Raw genomic sequence first — 20,399 nt, forward strand, 5'->3', positions numbered from 1 at the left:
TGTATTCAATATGATATTACACTCCCTGCTCCCCCACCCCCTCCAACACACACACTAAGCGGGGATAATTTAATGCTACGTTTCATATACGAGTAGCTACAAAGGATCAGGCACTATAAAGCTTCCCCCCCCCCCCCTCCCCAATTTTTTATTTCTGTTTTTTCCCCCCTAAACACTCCCTGGTACTCGCTGATGAACCTCTGAAAGTTTGATGAATATCCATTCAACCATCACTGAGAAAAATGGCGACACAGACAGACAAATGGCTCTCTTATAGTATAGATGACTTGCTGCACAATAGTAAAAAAGACTCTTGTTTAATTCAGCAGAACCAAGAGAGCCCTGTGATGATCCCAGAATGTTCTTTGGATAGAGAGCATTGCACGTTGGAGATGGAACTTCAAGGTGAAAGCCTCATGATCAACCAAGTTCATGTTGAGGAGCAACCAGAACACAGGTTAGTTAGAGTCAGATGTTCATCAGAACTTTGTGTGATCGACTTGATTAAAAAATGTAACTTTTGTGTGTGTTTATTTATTTTGCTGCATTGCTCCTTCAAGGTAGTTGAGAGGTATGTTTACTCACCTTTGATCTGTATAGGCCAGATGTTGCTTTTGGATATGATGTTGTTCCAAAAGACAAAGGGTTAAATTAATCAAGAATCTCTTGTTGCAGTTTGTGTACCACTTGCTAACCATCATCCTTTCTCCCCACAAACCATCACTTACCTCTGTCCTTAATTTAGCAGAAACATTTGCCACCCTTTTAAAAACATTTCCAGTAAATATATCCCACGTGAGAGCCTCAATCAGGGTTAAGTGCGGTAGGCTGGGGAAGGGAGCATTTTAATTTGTGCACCAAAGTGTGTTTGACAAGGCACGGTACGCCACGACCCTTCATGTGCGGCATTGCGGTGGGGGGAGGTGCCACATTTGATGCAGTCTGTCGGGCTTCGTTCATGCGACACAATGCTGCAGCATTGGCTTATTGCAATGAGCAAGAACTAAAAGGACCAAGTCTGTGAGATGTGGTGAAAACATACAGCAGTAGTTTTTAAAATGCAGTTACACCATTTGCTGATGACCTTGTCTATTGTAGAAACTATTTAAGTGCAATCGCTCATGATGAAACTGGTGAGACTTTTCATTTTGATTTCAAGGATTAAATTGGGAGTATGTTCAATCCTGATCTGCTGCCATTACCCTGAAAATATAGTAGAGATTGTCAGTTGCCCATGAAAATGAAGAACTGTAATCATGTAGCATTTTATTAATTTCCATTGAGGTTTTTTTTGAAAAAGTTAACTTTTACAAGATTTGTGGGAAGTCATGTACACCATGAACTAATGTTATTCTCTCCAATTTTACCTCCTTTGTCGTGAGTGAACATCTCATTGCTAAAGTTACATTTTCATACTGTAGCCTTTCTGAGATGCGTCAAACCTAATGGTTTGGGACATATCTAACATATCATTGTTTGACTTGAATCTCTAAGAAGTCAAGGATAATTTCCCCGAATTGCTCCGGTTTCCTTACTGTGTGTAGCTAATCACAGCATTATTATCAGCACCATCTTTGTGATAGAGTAGTGGTTGATTACCTGCTTTAATGATGGAGAGTTTAAAGGGATACATTTAAGCAAGCAATCAAAAGCCTCTTATGCTTTGTGAAATCCGAGACATTATCTGGCAAAACCATAAAGTGTCCTTAATATATATATTTTTTTTTATGGATGAAAAATATTGTTTTTTCTCAACGTTATCTTGCAACCTGTTACGTGTTCCTCCCCGACCCCCTGGTCGCGGTGTACCTCCGAGCCCCGAGAGGAGTCACGGCAGAAAAATGTGTTATTCTGTGTCAAAAATCAATGGTGAAACCACACCAATTGTTACTAACAAACAAATATTGTATTAAAAATCACACAAGAATAACAGTACAACAATGATAGCAATCAAAAGTACAATCAACATATATCTTATGATGGTACCATCAGCTAATATCAGGTAACTCACTGTACTCCAAGTGAGTGAAAAAAGAACATTCCCCAATGTCACTATATTCCCGTCTTCGAGCTCAAGTTGATCCCCTCCAGCGATCGTCAGAAAGATGTCGAATCCAAACCCGAATCCCGTTCAGATGACAGGCCCAGTCACGCCGCCAAAACTGCACAAAGGCGTACACGGCCAAAGCGGCAGAAAAGGGTCACGCGGCCAACAGCTGCGAAAAGGCGCACTCAAGGCGATTGAGAAATTCACCCCCTCGGGTATGAATGTTTTACCGCTCCAAATCGGCGAACCTCAGGTTTGTCTTCAAAATTCGCGTTGCACACACACATCCCAGATAGACGTCTGAATGGTGAAAACGGCTGACGCCAAGCAAAGACCTTTCGCGATGAGCAAAGCGCGCGAGTCAAAATGGCCGACGGCTCGTACTTGAGACGTAATGACACAACGATGATTCCTCGGAATCCAACGCCAAACCTGACACGCAGGTTGATCAGTCTCAGCGATAACAACCCTATCGCAGGAATCCCTTTCCAGGAAACCCAAAGTTCACTCGTGACTTTTGCTCGACAACGTTAGCTCAGGACGAAGAAACGACTCGCTTCTTCTCCGACTTCACTCGCTCCGCCTCTTTTCTCTCCTCGTCTTCTTCCGGTTTTTCGTCCGGTTCCCGATCCGGTTTCCTGTTTCTTTTAACATTAACTTTTAACTTTTCAAACTAGAAATATCTATTCCCTTTAAATGACAACAATAATAATACATGAAATTGGAATTATTTACAGTGGATGCAAACCACCACAACGGAAGTGACGAATCCGTAACAAACCTGAGAGAGCTTGGGTTCTTATTAGGGCTGGGCAATACACTGATATTATCAGCTCAATATGATATTTGAGAAATAACATCAACCCGATACTACTTTTTTTTAAATTGTCGATACATCTGCACATTCGACAATGGAAAAAGTGGTGTGCAGTGTTGTAAGCTGACGATTTTGAGATTATTTTCATTGATTTAGTAGGAATATTGACATGAAGCATTCATGTTATCATAACATGATAATCCCAGTAAAAAAACAAAAATATACAGTTCCCTCCATAAGTACGTATTGGAACAGTACAGTCAAATTTGTTATTATTGCTATATACTCAATAAATTTGGATTTTAGATCAAAAGTTAAACATGAGGCAAGAGTACAGAAGATCAGCTTTTATTTTTGGTATAACTATGCATATATGTTTTACCATTTCAGAACAATAGCACTTTTTATGTTCAGTCCCCCCATTTTAAGTAAGGATAGGTATTGTAACAGATTAACTTAAAGTAAACAAGCGTTACGCCCAGGTCCCCCGTCGGTGAAGTGATGCGAGTTGACAAAGTGGAAGACGCAAGGCGGCCATCTTGGATTTGGACGTGGCGACCCAATTTTCAATAGCGTTCTTCCTTATGCGTAGATACACCCACACACCAGATTAGAAGTTAGTAGTTCGTTTATTTTTCAAGATATTTCGCTCACAAGGTTCAGACATATATATGGTGGTGGCCATCTTGGATTTTGACGTGGCGACCCAATTTTCAATAGCCTTCTTCCTTATGCATAGATACACACACACACCAGATTAGAAGTTAGTAGTTCGTTTATTTTTCAAGATATTTCGCTCACAAGGTTCAGACATATATATGGTGGCGGCCATGTTGGATTTTGACGTGGCGACCCAATTTTCAATTGCGTTCTTCCGTATGCCTAGGTACACCCACACACCAGATTAGAAGTTAGTAGTTCATTTATTTTTCAAGAAAATTCCGCTCACAAGGTTCAGACATACATGGCGGCGGCCATCTTGTATTTTGACGTGGCGACCTAATTTTCAATCGGGTTCTTCCATATGCCTAGTTGCACCCACACACCAAATTAGAATTTGGTCCTTCGCTCACGCATGCACACAGGTCCGCACGCACGGACGCACACACGGGCGGACGCACACACGGACGGAGGGGAAACCATAGTCCCCCTTTCGCTCCGCAGTGCCACGGCCACGGGGGACAATTAACACCATCATCATCGGGTCGATCTCAATCGTACACTACAGACAATCTTCTTCCATTGTTCTCTTCTCGCTATCGCTTAGCATGTTGATTTTGGTGTCACATTCCAGTGTATCAATGTAGATTGTAGCAGGATATCCTCTTGAGCGGTGACCATGAGAAGGTTCCCAGAAAAGTACCATCTTGGCCATCTCTCGATCACTTCTCCAGCAGTGTCCCCTGAACCTGAGACGTTTCTGGAGTAGTGACTCCGATACTTTGGGGATCTTTCCATAAAGCTGTTCGTTAGTTCAGTGTGCTCTCCATGAAATGTTAAGTGATGCCCTCAGTAGGCTGGTGAATACACAATCGAGCCATTTGGACAGAGTATCTCTGTCTTATAACATTGTCTTATAACAGAGTATTCTTATGACTTATCTCATAACATATTGGACAGAGTATTTATAACATTGTCTAAGTTTCTGCTCCGTACAGGAGAACACTCTTGACTGTGGCATGAAAGAAGTGTTCCTTCAGTTCTTTCATAGGTCACTCCGCCAAACAACAATCATCTTTGCTGATGCTGCCCCAGCTTTCGCAATCTGGACCTCCATGTCCTTCGCAGTGTTGTCAATGTATGACCTCAGATATTGGAAATCTGGGATACACTTCAATTTGGTACCACTGAGAGAGATGAGATCACCAATGTTGCCAAACGACATGAACGCGGTCTTTTTGTCCCCCGTCGCACAGCGGAGCGAAAGGGGAACTATGGTTTTCCCCTCCGTCCGTGTGTCCGTCCGTCCGTCCGTGCGTGCGTGTGTGCATGCGTGCGCGAAGGACCGCATTCGAATTTGGTGTGTGGGTGCAACCCACGTCAAAATCCAAGATGGCCGCCGCCATGTATGTCTGATGCCATGTATGTCTGAACCTTGTGAGCTGAATATCTTGAAAAATAAGCGAAGTACCAACTTCTAGTCTGGTGTGTGGGTGTATCTAGGCATAAGGAAGAACGCTATTGAAAATTGGGTCGCCACGTCAAAATCCAAGATGGCCGCCGCCATGTATGTCTGAACCTTGTGAGCGGAATATCTTGAGAAATAAGCGAGGTACCAACTTCTAATCCGGTGTGTGGGTGTATCTCGGCAGAAGGAAGAACGCTATTGAAAATTGGGGCGCCACGTCAAAATCCAAGACGGCCGCCACCATATATATGTCTGAACCTTGCGAGCGAAATATATTGTAAAATAAGCGAAGTACCAACTTCTAATCTGGTATGTGGGTGTATCTAGGCACAAGCAAGAACGCTGTTTAAAATTGGGTCGCCCCGTAAAAATCCAAGATGGCCTCCGCCATGTATGTCTGAACCTTGTGAGATGAATATCTTGAAAAATAAGCGAAGTACCAACTTCTAATTTGGTGTGTGGGTGTATCTCGACATAAGGAAGAAAGCTATTGTAAATTGGGTCGCCACGTCAAAATCCAAGATGGCCGCCACCATATATATGTCTGAACTTTGTGAGCGAAATATCTTGAAAAATAAGCAAAGTACCAACTTCTAATCTGGTGTGTGGGTGTATCTAGGCATAAGGAAGAAAGCTATAGAAAATTGGGTCGCCACGTCAAAATCCAAGATGGCCGCCTCCACGTATGTCTGAACCTTGTGAGCGAAATATCATATCATAGCATGTTTTCTGCGTCGTCCACTTTGTCAACTCACATCACTTCCCCGACGGGGGACCGAGGCGTAACGCTTGTTATTCATAATTTACATCAACCACTTGGACAATGGAGATCCTAGTCTGCTTTCCATCTTTACGGACAACAAAGGTTAGGAGTAATGTCGGTGGCAGAAAGGGAGGTGATCCGATTCAGGAAAGTCCTCATCCTGTACTTTAATTGATTGGGCAAATGATTGGCATATGTAGCTTAACATAAGGAAATACTGTAGAACCCCGACATTTGTGGGGGAAACGTTCCTGAAAAATGCCACGAATGGAACGTCGGGCCATTGTTTCAATCGGAAACAGAGGCATAGTTTCCTAGCGGTTTGTGGTTCCTGGTTTGTAAATCAAAAATCCCGTGAAATACTGCAAATACAACCCAGAGAAATCATGAATATGCGAAGCACAGGAGTGCAAGTGTTGAAGCAGGTCAGAAAAATGCAGATACACCCTGGAAAAACCATGAATATTCGAAAATAGCACGAATCCATGATCTTTCCTGGGAAAACCACATTTCCAAGCTGGCCTCCAAAGCCAGTCGCCGACTGGGCATCCTCCGTCGTGCGAAGTCCTTCCTTGGCATACCTGAGCTCCTCACCACATACAAGGCTTTCATCCGCAGCTCAATGGAATATTGTTCTCCCCTTTGGGCCGGTGCTCCTGCCTCACACCTAGCTCGGCTTCACGCTGTTGAAACCAAAGCTTTCTGAATCATTGGAATCTCCCGCGATGAAGCTAACTCCGAGGACCTTTCACTCACCGCAGGCAGGTTGGTGGTCTTTCTGTCTTCTACCGACTCCTCTCCGGCCTTGCTCCCCCAGCTCTCTCTGGGCTCTGTCCCCCAAATATTGCTACAGGTCGCACATCTGCCAGCAACCATTTTATGGTGAAACTGCCAAAATCTAGGCTCTCTGCTCACCTTCACTCTTTCATTCCCCTTTTCTTCCGCCTCTGGAACAAACTCCCCCACTCCCTTCAATCCCACTTCTCCCTCCAGGTCTTTAAAACAGCTGTTCACCACCATCTCTTATCTTCCCCCATCCAAAACCTTGATCTTTTCTACCCCTGCTAATTCACCCCAGATCCACTTTTTTGAAATTCCATCTTCTTTCCTGGAAGTCCTTGCAGTGTCCATATGTTTTATACCTCTCTCACCTCCCCCCCCCCCCCCCCCCAAGCTCTCTCCCTCCCAAAGATCTCTCAATGTCCCTGCTCTCAAATGTTGTGTTTGTGTCATTCCCCCACTCTCCCTATGTTTGCTACTGCTCCCATTATTATATGTTTTATGTGTCGGTTTGACTTTTTGTGTGATTAATGTTAGTTCTTTCACGAGCCTGGATCTTGTATACAAAAAAAAAAAATTCCACAAAGCAGTGGGCTGCAAATGTAGAAGAAGGTCACATTTTATGACCCACAAATACGTGGGTTCTGCGAATGTCAGGCTTCCACAGTATAAGTTGCTGGGGATTGGTAGGAATAATGAAAATAAGGATTATGTAATTCAAAGGTCAGTCTTACTGTCTTATTCCAGGTTAGTCTTATTCCAGGAGAAAGATCAAGGGGTGGTAATAGATAAAGGTGTGGGGAGGGGGTTGCAGATAGGCAGCCAAAGCTAAAGGCTTTGGATTTATAGGTAAAGCTAAGAGGGTTTTAGTTGTATCGACAAGGAGATGAATAATAAATCGTTGTATTCACTTGGAGATAAACAATAAATCCAAAGAGGTAGTGTTAATATTGTACAATAATTTAGTGAGGCCTCATTTCGATTATTGTGTGCCGTTTTGGTCAACACATCTGAGGAAGGACATTGTCTGTGCTGTGAGGAGCTATCAATGACAGAGTTCAGCATAACTAGATTGATTTCCGGGCTTAGCTAGACTAAGCTATGAGGAGCAGCTGAAGGAGACATGAGTTTATACATTCGGAGGTGATTATGAGATAATCTGAGAGAGATGGTTTGGGATAATGAAGGGTATAGACAAAATAAGTGCAGAGCATTTTCAACAGAATGGACACTAACAGGGCCAGGGGCTGTAGCTTCAAAGTTAAGAAGAGGAGAGTTATTAGGATGGTAGTAAAGCAAGAGCATTTCAAGCAGATAGTACTGTACTCAATGCATTAAATGGTCTACCTGGAAAGGTAGTGGCACCAACATGCAGTAATAGTAGATGGGTTTGAATTTGAGTTAGCTCGGTTAATTGAAGCATTGGGGATACATGGGTACATGGATAATGGCAGGAATGGTTGGTAGCTGATGTGACAAATGGGTGATTGGACACATGTCATGGTTGTTTGTGATCTGTATACGAGGGGCAGTCAAGAAGTAACCTTAAAATATTTTTCACAACTTGTTTATTGCATGTACGTGTGTAACAACTGTTATTTTCAACATAATCTCCATTGCGTTCAATGCATTTTTTCCAGCACTTTACTAAGGCCTGGATTCCTCTAGAAAAAAAATATTTTGGCTGCTTGTGTGGGCATTCGTGCACCGCCTCTTGGCCCTCTTTGTTGGTTCGGAAAGTGGTTCCACCAAGCGCCTCTTTAAGTGGCCCAAAGATGTGGTAATCCGAAGGGGCGAGGTCTGGCGTGTAGGGTGGATGAGGATGACACTCAAAATGCAGGTCCTCAATTGTTGCAGCTGTGGCATGGGTAGTATGGGGCCGAGCATTGTCATGCTGCAGCAAAACACCGGTAGTAAGTAGTTCACGACGTTTTGTTCCGATTGCTGTTTTCAGATGATTTTTAAGGAGGTCGCAGTATGCTGCACTGGTGACTGTGGTCCCTCTGGGCATGCAATGCTCTACAAGTGGGCCTCGGCTATCCCAGAAGAGCGTCAGAATCACTTTTCCAGTGGACGGCTGTGTGCAGAATTCTTTGGGCTTTGGTGAAGTTGAATGGTGCCACTCTTTGCTTGCCCTCTTCGTTTCTGGCTGAAAGACGAAGTACTTTGGAGGTTGTTGTTCGACGAACGGTCGAAGTTCATGAATTCTTATTCTCTTGGATCTCTCTCTTCTTTGTCTTCTCGTGGCTGGCTCTGATATTTTGGCTTTGGCGGTGAAAGGTCACGATTTGATATCTAGCTCTGATTCAGGAGTTCACGGCGAGTGGTTGGAGATTGTGGCCCTCCTGCGCGAGGATAATTCATTGACGAGCACGTGAATATTTCGTAGTGCTCTGTTTGCACTGGGTTTGGATTGAAGGCACGGCTGCATTTTCTCTTTCTTGGCACATTGGTGCTGGTGAACGAGATCGACGGGAACGAATGGGGGCGAGTTGGACAAGCATGGCCTGCTCGCTTTGAGCTCGGCAGCTGGAAGAACGAGCTGCGTGCCAAGGTCGTTCCCGTGCACAGACTTTGCGCCAATGAGGGCATTTTTGCGGGCAAGGACACGGAAACCGGGACGATTCCTGACGAGATTCAAGAGCAGCTCGGAGCTGAGTGCTCACAAATTAACGCATTTATTTTCACATTTATTTTTCCCATTGTTTGTATTTGAGTGTGTGGGGGCGCTCCAGTTAGGACTTTATTTTTTCGTGCATTATTTTGTTACTGGCATTTTGTTAATAAATCCGGTATTTTTGTACAGTAAATTATGTGTCATTTGATTTCATTAATTATCCAGGTGTGAAGACGTCAGGTGGAAGCCATCCAGGTAAGTTCATCATCTTCCTTTCCCTCGCATGTCAAGAATGCCGTCATTTTTGAGTTGAAGGCCTTGGAGTAAAGCTTGTTTGGTCATCCGTGTCGCCCTGCGGCGTTAGTCACACGACAATATATATATATATATATATATATATATATATATATATATATATATATATATATATATATATATATATATATATATATATATATATATATATATATATATATGTATATATATATATATATACTGTATATATATATATATGTGTGTGTGTAGAGCAGCAACGAAGGCTGGAAAGGGTGGAAATGCGAATGGTTCGGTGGATTTGCGGAGTATCGTTGAGAGAGAGGAAGACAAATGATGAATTGCGAAAGATGATGGGAATAGAGCCTGTGATTGATGCTGTGAAGAGGAACAGGTTGAGATGGTTTGGTCATGTGTTGAGGAAGGATGAAAGTGACTGCTTGAGAAGAGTGATGGAAATGAATGTAGAAGGAAGTAGAGGACGGGGAAGACCGAGAAAGACTTGGCTAATGATGGTGGAAGAAGAAATGCGGGCAAGGGGGTTAACAAGGAGAGATGCAGAAAATAGGGCAAAATGGAGAAGATTGTCATGGGGACCGCAAGGCTAACCCCCGCTCTAGCAGGGAAAATCGCCTTAAAATGCATGTTGCTGTTGTTGTTGTGTGTATATATATATATATATATATATATATATATATATATCTGTGCAGTGTCTGTGTTGTCCTGTGTTGTCACTGAACTACTTTCTCAAACTGTTGTGAAATCGTACCAAACTTCTGGTATGCACATCTCTCCCGTCGGTATGTCCTAAGGGTATTTGTTTTGAAAAAATTTCCAAAATTGTTTTTTTTTTGGGGAATTTTTTTTTTTCAACTTCAATTGTTTATAAAATGTGATATCACGTATATTACAAATACATTTGTGCAAAATAAATGTTTGAATTATGATTGCTTTAAACGATGACAAAACGGCAACTCGGGTACAGTCATTTATCTACAGACTTGGCATTTAATATGGAATATTTTTTTTTGTGAGGGTGAACTTACTTTTCAAGATGTCTTAGAACCAAAAGTTCATTGGAATTATGTTGAAATTATTCTAGATTTTGTTAATGTGACCTTTAAAAGAAACAAAAACCACATTTGACATTTCGAAACAAATAAATTGATCCTTGAAAGTGACGTAAACTGATATCGAACTCAATTCATGGACAGTACTGTGTTAAACTTCTGTACGTTTTCCAGAAGTATCTCTTTATTTTGCACATTAGCCAAAAAAAATTTAAACAAAAGTTAAATTACGACTGGGATTACGGACAATAAAATTACTGTTCAGTACTTCGTGTAACCCCCACGAGCATTCAGGAGAGCACGTACACGTTGAGGCATGCTGTTCACGAGATTTGCCAAGGTTTGGACAGGAATCGCTTGCCATGCAGTGACAATAACCTGCTGCAATTCACGCACAGAGGCCGGCTGCTGGTCCAAGTGGTCGATTTGACGCGTTAATTCTGCTCACAAGTTCTCTATCGGATTCATATCCGGGGACATGGCAGGCCACTCCATATGCTCTACACCACGGTCAGCAAGAAAGTGTTGGATCATGCGAGCACGATAAGGCCGTGCATTGTCATCTTGGAAGACAAAGTTTCCTCGAAAGGCTGCACGAGCAAATGGAAGCAATGTTTCTTCCAGAATGGCCCTGTACTTGAACTGGTTCAGGTTTCCATTCAGAACAACCAGGTCCGTTTTGCCCCCTGCATGAAGAGCAGCCCAAACGGTCACCCCACCACCTCCAGCTTGGACTCTTGGCACTATACAATCTTTGTTGTAGGCTTCATGCACTTGTCTGCGCACTCGGACGCGGCCATCTTGACGATAGACCAGAAATCTAGACTGGTCACTGAAAATCACGTGATTCCAGTGCCCTGGCTGCCATTGACGGTGCTCTCTGGCCCACTGCAATCGGCGCTGGCAGTGTTGTCTGGTCAGGCGTGGCTTTCTCAGGGGACGCCTGGCACGATAGCCTGCTTGAACCAGTCGTTGGTTGACTAGCCTTCTGGATGGAGGCACATTTGTCAGTTGCTGCCACTCAACCCTAAGCCGATTAGCTGACTTGGTACGGCCATTGTGGACTAACCGGTGCAGCTGGCGATCATCCCTCCTTGTGGTTCTGTGGGGACGTCCTGGCCTCGGTATTGGAGTAGGGAAACCCCTCTGAGCATTTCGTTTCAGGATCTTTGACACCTGACCTTGAGTGATGCCATACTGCCGAGCAATAGCATGCTGTTTCATGCCGTAATTTCGTAAAGCCACCACTCCATGACAAACAGCATTGTCGAGTTGACGAGCCATCTCCAGAGGAAGCGGCAGTAACTTTTGGAGACGTGCAGCAGTTGTTTTCCACTAATACAGAACGCAACAACCCTTGTATGCCCGACTGTGAAGCCAATCATCAAATGCACGTGTCCGTACATTTTGCCACGCCACCTGTGATATAATCCTGTTGTTGACTTCTTGCTGCGACAGACAGTGACATGGTTCTTTTAACAAATAAATCACCAAAGTGTAAAAGAAACTTACCAGATTGATATACTGAGTTAAGAAAGTAAACCCAAGTCAAGAAAAGAAAAATATTCCATATTAAATGCCAAGTCTGTATATATCTACACATCTGGGCAGTGTCTGTGTTGGCACTTAACGACTTCCTCAAACTTTTGTTTCCGTGGTTGTGAAGTGTTTTTAATAACGTTGTGGTGGTTTTGAATCACGTGTTGGTGAGGTATTTTGAATTATGTGGTGGTGAGGTAATTTTAAATGACGTGGTGGTGAGGTGTTTTTAAATCACATGGTGGTGAGGTGTTTTAAAATCACATGGTGATGAGGTGTTTTCAATTACGTGGTGTTGAGGTGTTTTGAATTACGTGGTGGTGAGGTATTTATAATTACGTGGTGATGAGGTGTTTTGAATTACGTGGTGGTGAGGTGTTTTGAATTACTTGGTGGTGAGGTGTTTTTAAATGACGTGGTGGTGAGGTGTTTTTAATTTCATGGCTTTGAGGTGTTTTGAATTACTTGGTGGTGAGGTGTTTTTAAATAACGTGCTTGTGAGGTGTTTTTAATTTTGTGGCTGTGAGGTGTTTTTATTACGTGTTTTATGGCTGTGAGTTGTTTTTATTTCGTGTTTTATGGCTGTGAGGTGTTTTTATTATGTGTTTTATGGCTGTGAGGTGTTTTTATTACGTGTTTTATGGCTGTGAGGTGTTTTTAATTTTGTGGTGGTGAGGTGTTTTTATTACGTGTTTTATGGCTGTGAGGTGTTTTTATTATGTGTTTTATGGCTGTGAGGTGTTTTTAATTTTGTGGTGGTGAGGTGTTTTTATTACGTGTTTTATGGCTGTGAGGTGTTTTTATTATGTGTTTTATGGTGGTGAGGTGTTTTTAATTTCGTGGTGGTGAGGTGTTTTTATTACGTGCTTTATGGCTTTCACGTGTTTTTAATTTCGTGGTGGTGAGGTGTTTTTATTACGTGTTTTATGGCTGTGAGGTATTTTTAATTTTGTTGTGGTGAGGTGTTTTTATTACGTGTTTTATGGCTGTGACGTATTTTTAATTTCGTGGTGGTGAGGTGTTTTTATTACGTGTTTTATGGCTGTGAGGTATTTTTAATTTCGTGGTGGTGAGGTGTTTTTATTACGTGTTTTATGGCTGTGACGTGTTTTTAATTTCGTGGTGGTGAGGTGTTTTTATTACGTGTTTTATGGTGGTGAGTTGTTTTTAATTTCGTGGTGGTGAGGTGTTTTTATTACATGTTTTATGGCTGTGAGGTGTTTTTAATTTCGTGGTGGTGAGGTGTTTTTATTACGTGTTTTATGGCTGTGAGGTATTTTTTAATTTTGTTGTGGTGAGGTGCTTTTATTACATGTTTTATGGCTGTGAGGTGTTTTAAATTACAAGGTGGTGAGGTGTTTTGAATTACGTGGTGGTGAGGTGTAATTGTCCCAAACTTCCAGTCTGCACCTACCCCTTCCCTATGTAAGTGCTGAGGGGTTCTTTCTTGAAAAAAAAAACATTCAACCTGAATCTTCAACCTAAATTGCTTATAAAAATGTAATATCACAAACACAACAAATACATTTGTGCAAAATAATTGTTTGTATTATGATTGGTGTAAATTATGACAACACAGCAACTCAGTTACAGCCATTATCCTCAGCTAAAATAAGCCTGTGCCTAAGTAACGACGCTTGGTGAGGCGAGCGCAGCCATATATATATATATATATATATATATATATATATAGATAGATAGATAGATAGATACACACCCTGGTGATGTTTGTGCCTATCACACTTTTCTCATCCACACTCCTCTGCATCCTCATTTGAGTTGATAATAATCCATTCGATCTGTTTAATGTGGTGTTGATTTAGCACAGGCGTGATGGTCCGACTGGTCTCCTGTTTCAAAGTTTGGTGTGTATCTTGTATTTCACTTTGGAATGAAGGATATAACAACAGTATACATATTAGATTGCACTCGAGGGGGGTGCTGACTCGTGCCATTATGTTTGTTTTCCAATAAGTCATGGTTGTTTTGTGTTTCGATGTGCTATAACAGGTATTTTAAAAGTGAAATAACTGCATGTTTGTTACCAGTATACAGTGCAGATATCAAATATATTCCTTAATTGGTTCATTCGGTTATTAAGACTTGCAGTTTTAGTTTCTAATGCAGTAATATAATTTGTTATTTTCAGTAGTAATGTTTGATTTTACTATCAATTGCTTCTGGCTTCAAGATCGAAAACTGTTTGGCCATTTCCCCTCAAATTTTGCATGGGTTTAGGTCACCCATGCGCAGGTCATGTGAACAAAATTAATTTGCCTTCCCTCCCCGCCCCCTACTCTCTCCCCCACTCCCACTGAATTAATATAGATCACCTAAGCTGTGAAAGTCACCTCTCCCTCTAAACTCGCCAGTCTCTTGAGCTCTTTGTGCATGCTTACTCTTTCGATGCGTTTCCTGTCTCTACTCGACACGAGTATTGCAATCAACACATCTGTGTTTTTGTTTCTCAGAAGAATAATTTGACAATATGAGCAGCTGGAATCGTCAAATTTGGCACAGAGCTTCTTATTGTACACGCTGATGCAATTGTCGCAATATTCACACACCTGCTCATGGTTGCGGCATGAGTAAACCTCGTCCTGTACTCAATTTCGTTTTATATATTTCCTTGTGATCTCAAAGTTGAACTCGTCTGGGATATTCACAATATGAAGCGTATACCTTTTGTAGGGTTTGTTTCTACAATTAGTACCCCCGATTTTAATGCTATCTCAGAGTTTCATAAACCCCTCGGAGTACTAAACCACAATCTAGGAAGTTTATTTCCCTTCCTCTTTTCTGCCAATGTCCTTGCTGTATCTCAGAGCCTGCTGGGACTTTGGAATGACATTTTGCATCAATAATGGCAATATGAAGTATGTGGGTTGACATACTTTTTTGACTTTGACATAATTTTTAAGGTCATGATGCAATTATATACATTTTACTATTTTTCACCATAACTCAACTAAGGTTTGTCTGATCGGAATGACGAACAGAAACACTACCGGCGTCATCGCAATGCTTGCTCACCTGACTGATACGGAATGTAAAATACAAAACGTTTAAGATGGGCTAACCAGCTGCAAATTTCAATATTCCCCAATTTCGATCTTCAAACAGATAAATCAAATCACCAGCAAAATTAGGTCAAACAAGAATGACATGAAATGCCAGATATAAAACAAATTGACCAATTTAATTAAGTAAACACAAACAAATAAAAATGAGATACCTTGCAGGATAGAGTTGTCACAACCAGTCAGGTTATCAGTCACTGGACAGTTAATGTGAGGCAGTTCTTGAGGAAAATGCAAGGCCACAAATTGTGCAGATTATTGTCCATGATCTTAAAAACGTCCGCCATCAGCACAATCTTGACCAGCTCTGTTGTTGATGGAAATAATTCACAGAAAATGTCCACAACAGGGAAATGCAACCACATGTAGTCCACAAGAGACTCCATCTACTCTGCTGCCTGGGGTAACACCTCAGAGTAACAGTCTATACACAGTCAATGAAAGTCTATCCAAAATATGATAGGGTTGACAGCTTCCACACTGACAGGATAAACCGCTGAAAACCCGAAAGTACCAGCGGTGCAGATGGAGTGATTGCTAATGGATAACACCATAAGATCTCTTTGTGTCTTGTCCTGGATTTTTACAATTGGTCTTTCACGGCAACATTTCAGTCATGGATCCATCCACGCTCGTGTCTCACGGTTTATCACACCTTTAAAGTATTCCAGACAAGACTCATTTTTCTTTTTGCCTGGTGTAATGCCTTACCTCAGACAAACAAAAAAACTGGTCGACAAAAACTTCCCTTCGAGGAACACCCAACGCCCACTAGGAATTAACCACCAGTTAAATTTGCTTGTCTCACTCGTAAGCCAACTGCCTCAATCCAGTCACACAACAAGGAGAAAAAGACATAAAATGTCATAGCCGCCGTGGTTTTAGTAATTTTGCTGTACGGAGTTAAAGGCTGCCAGTTGGCCATATTTGTTCAGATTTAAAAAACAAAATCTTCTTCATATGTAAACTCACATGTATTGTCTTTGTGCCAAGTTTGAACAAAATCAGTCCATGGATGGCCGAGAAATGGTTGGGGGCACGTTTAAGTAACAAAATGGCTACCAGTCAGCCATCTTGGAGCTGACTTTTTTTTTAAAGGACACGCATATATAAGCCATCGTTCATTATCTGTTTGCCAAGTTTCAACAATATCCATAAATGCGTGTCCAAGAAATGGTTGAGGATGTATTCAATATCCGTTTTTTACAACTAAAATGGCCGCCAGTCTACCAGTTGGCCATCTTGGATCAGATCACAAAATAAAGTGAGGTGCACATGTATGCCTCTATGTGCTTTGCCTGTGCCAAGTCTGAACAAAATCGGACCATGCATGTTCAATAAATGGTTGGGGACACGTTTAAGTAACAAAATGGGCCACCAGACGCCATATTGGATCAGATGTCGAAACAAAATGACGTGCATATGTAAGCCATCATTCATTATCTGTGTGCCAAGTTTGAACAAGATTGGTAATTGCATGACCGAGAAATGTTTGAGGACGTGTTCAACATCGGGTTTTTTACAACTAAGATGGCTGCCAGTTGGTCATCTTTGATTGCATCCCAAAATAAATCGATGTGCATATGTGTGTCATCATGTATTGTCTGTGTACCAAGTATGAACAAAATAAGTCCCTACATGCCCGAGATTTGGTTATGGGCGGTCGGATGGACGAGTCCCAATCCATAAGCCCCCTTTTCGGACCAGGCTAGTTGAGGTTCAATGGCCTTCTCGATGGAATTTTTCCCTTTTATATACTGTAACAATCAGATTTTTCCTTCCGTAAATGCCGCCATTTTGTAAAAATACATTTAGATCATGTGACCTTTCACTCACATGGCTGCCTTTGCTAAATGGGCCAACCAGTCAAGATTATAACACTAACCATAAACACGACAGATTCAGTGAAACTCTCGGAGAAGAAGAACAAAATTGTGAAATAACACCATAACACCTGTCGAGCTCTGATATGTGTGCATTATCACTTTCACTTCCAGAAGGCACAAGTTTGGTTGCCATGTTATTTTTGATTGTCTATCATAATGTTATGGTCTTTCATATATTATAATGTACATTTCTCCTTTTGTTATCGTTAAAAAATGATTTGCACCATAAATAATATGAAATGCATGTTATTTGAAGGGTATATCTTAGATCTGTTATTGGCCTCTTTTCCACTATTTCAGTGTCATACTCAAGTCAAGTATTATGTCTTGCTTTTTATACAATTGAAAAATCTATAAAATCCTTGAGGTGTTTGTGATGCCATATTGTCTGATGTGTCTAGGACGGATGTGTGGCAGCAGCAGCAATCTTTGATTGTCCACGACGAGAAAGATGCAATGCCACAGGTAAATCTACATGAATCATCAACTCAAAATTCTTCCTCGCAAATGGAATTGGCAATGCAATGGTGACATGAGATTGGGGGCAAGAGAGTATGAGTAGTCTGGACAGGGGTTAAGAAGTCTAAATTGTAGTTGTGGCGGGAGGCGGTAAGAGGAGAGAGGTAAGTACGATAGGTGGGGGAGGTGAAGAGGGGGGTGGCAACCATCTCAAAAATAAGCACAGAAACAGACTCCATTCCCCTTATAAACTCTAAACTTTTTATTCCTCTGCCGACAAAGTCGCTGGAGGAATTATGTTTTCGGGTTGCCCGTCCGTACGGACTAAACCTTGTTTTTCTCAGCAACCATATGTCCGATTGCGACAAAACTTTCAGAGTATGAGTGACACCCATGCAGAATGCTTTTCTGATAATTGTGACGTCATAGCTCCCGTGGTATGGCAGCCATCTTGGATTAAAAGCAAATAATTAAAATTGTATTTCTCGGAAACCGCTGAATGGAAAAATTTGAAACTTGGCACATTGCCAAGTACTTCCAATGGGGAACAAAAGCATGACAATGATGACATAGGTGAAGTGGTATACCAGCCAAAAATGTTAATTTTTTAAAATCCCTTCTCTGAAACTGCTTCACCGATCGTTGTGAAAGCTGTCATGGCTGGTGAAAATGTGATACTTGAAAACAGCTGAAGGGATTTAAATCAAACTTGTTTATTTTTAAGACAGTGAACGAGGGTATCTATCTACCTCTTGTGGGAATATGCGGAGGCATATTGGCGACAAAGTCGCATTGTTCTAGTTTTTATTTTGATGTCCTAAATTTCTCATCAGAAGTGCACTTCAATAGCAAATTCCAAACCCCACGTGCATATGCAAATCAGAATGCATCATTAGGGTTGAGTGAGTGGTTCATTTGTTTTGGTTTCTCACTAGTTAAAAGGAACCTTTCATAGTGATCATTTGATGGGTCATATGACATTTCACAGAGAGAATACCACAATGGAGTACTTGACTGAAATTCTATTCCAAAGGGAAATACAATGACAAACTCATTTGGCCTACAAAAGCAAAAAGACTATCAAAATGCATGCATATGTGTGCGTGTAGCACCTGTGTGCATTTAATTGTATTTTATGAAAGCGATGATGAGAAAGGGGTAAAATGCACAAATCCAATGGTCATGTCACTTTTTATCATACTGATTGATTGATCGATTGATTCTCAAAAACGAACTGCATTATAACACAGGCATATATGTCTGGCTTAATGGATGAAATCAACAGGATGTTGATTGAAGTGACCGTCATGGGCAGCAAGGAGAAGCTAACTTTTCAGCGTTAACCCTCCGACAAAGGGCTAGGGGCTGAAACATCACCACCTCCTTGCTTCCCACGTTGGTTAGCGAACCACAATCAATGTCCTTTTGATTTCATCCATTTTTATACCTGCCTGCCGAGGTAGATCAACACAGGCCTTCACCAGTAAGTCTAGTTCTTCATTCTGTATTATTGGTTTACATTGATTAATTGTCTGCATTGATTTACATTGATTAATCAATCATAAATTACCACACCAATATAACACCTGTGAATGTACAGGCTGATATGCAATGCGTTAGTATAATTATGTAAATCCAGGAATAATCCCCAGGATTGAAATGTTCTATCCTTGTGAGAGGATGCCAAGCAAATCTAGTGATGCCAAGCACAGCCAGCCAAGGTAAAGAAATAAAAAATATATTCCCCAAATTTAGGAGACAACTCAACATTATCTTCAGGACTTAATTAAGATTAATTTTGCAACTTTATAACTTCAGGTCAGTGATTGACCTTCCTAGCCTGGTGTTGGCTGAGCTGTTAAGGTGGCTATCTTAAGATCTTACGGACCTGAGTTCAAGATCCTGTCTTTCCGATTAATTCACACCAGGTGGGTTGACTCAGCCTGTCATCCTTCAGAGGTCGGCAAAATGAGTACCCGCTTACTGGGATGAATGAGCCATTCGAGTATTCTGCATCGGAGTGGCGACCCGTCCAGTGTTGTACTCCTTTGCCTCGGCAGCCCTATGCGCCTCATGATGTGAAAGGAATGGCTATTTAATTGGCTATCCTATTTTTTTGAACAAACTTCAAAACAATTGATTGCAGATTTCATATGCCTGATTACTAGAGGTCAGCTAGTGCCAATCATTACCTATGAAGGGCAACCTGTAACATCGGTGAGCCAACCCCTTGAAGAACTGAGGAGAAGGGTTGGTTCAGAAAGCTAGATCAACGATTCCATGAGTCATAGAAAAATGGGGCAAATTATTGTCGGTTCAAGGAAAGGTTAATTCCTTTTCTCAACCAAATGTTGAGAGAGGCATGCTAACTGCCATGTTAAGTGACTTTTTGGGCTTGAAACTTCTTTCAAAGCAAGAGAGAAGCTTTCTGGCTTTGAAAATGAAAGGTCACTTCACCTACTTTCCTATAATGGTTAGTATATCTCCATCACTATTTGGTTAAGATAATTTATTATCCTTGACGATCTACTAATGCAGGCTGACCCTAGTCTTTATAAAAAGTAATTTTCCATCAGAGGAAAGGCTGGACTTGTTGACAAGGATTGGATTGTTGGATATGCTTGTAATTACTCATTGAGCTTCTGAGACACGTGGGAGAGAATGAATTGTATATATACAGTAGTCTTGGCCAAAAATATTGGCACCCTTTTATTATTTTTATTTTTTACTGATTTAGTTTTGCAGGCAAAACACTTGAGTGACCATGTGGAACTGGTCGGGTGAAGAACGCGCTTTCGATATCAAAGCTTTTTACAAAAATAATGATAGTGCAATGCTGCACAACATCAATTCAAACTCCATTTCAATGTTCAACGTCATGGAAATGTGCCGTCTGTTTGTGCTATCAAGTTATGGGTTCATAAGTTTGAGAGGACCAGT

At 41.5% G+C, this 20,399-nt stretch overlaps 2 protein-coding genes across 27 annotated transcripts in view; both read left to right on the top strand.

The window, feature by feature from the left end:
- The window catches only part of LOC137428074 (protein mono-ADP-ribosyltransferase PARP12), a 1,016,466-nt gene that overhangs the window by 462,098 nt on the left and 533,969 nt on the right, over positions 1-20,399 (top strand). The window lies entirely within an intron of this gene.
- PPFIBP1 (PPFIB scaffold protein 1) overlaps positions 1-20,399 on the top strand; it is a gene marked incomplete in the record, with an annotated part of 228,414 nt that overhangs the window by 168,609 nt on the left and 39,406 nt on the right. For 11 of the 26 annotated variants that reach the window (XM_078776752.1, XM_078776737.1, XM_078776756.1 and 8 more), the window contains 2 exon segments: positions 327-457; positions 17,402-17,465. In XM_078776752.1, the coding sequence (XP_078632878.1) occupies positions 327-457; positions 17,402-17,465 (195 nt within the window). 26 annotated transcript variants of the gene reach the window in all.

Source organism: Myxine glutinosa, chromosome 1 (assembly GCF_964187855.1).
Source record: "Myxine glutinosa chromosome 1, kmMyxGlut1.1, whole genome shotgun sequence".
Taxonomy (NCBI): Eukaryota; Metazoa; Chordata; class Myxini; order Myxiniformes; family Myxinidae; genus Myxine; species Myxine glutinosa.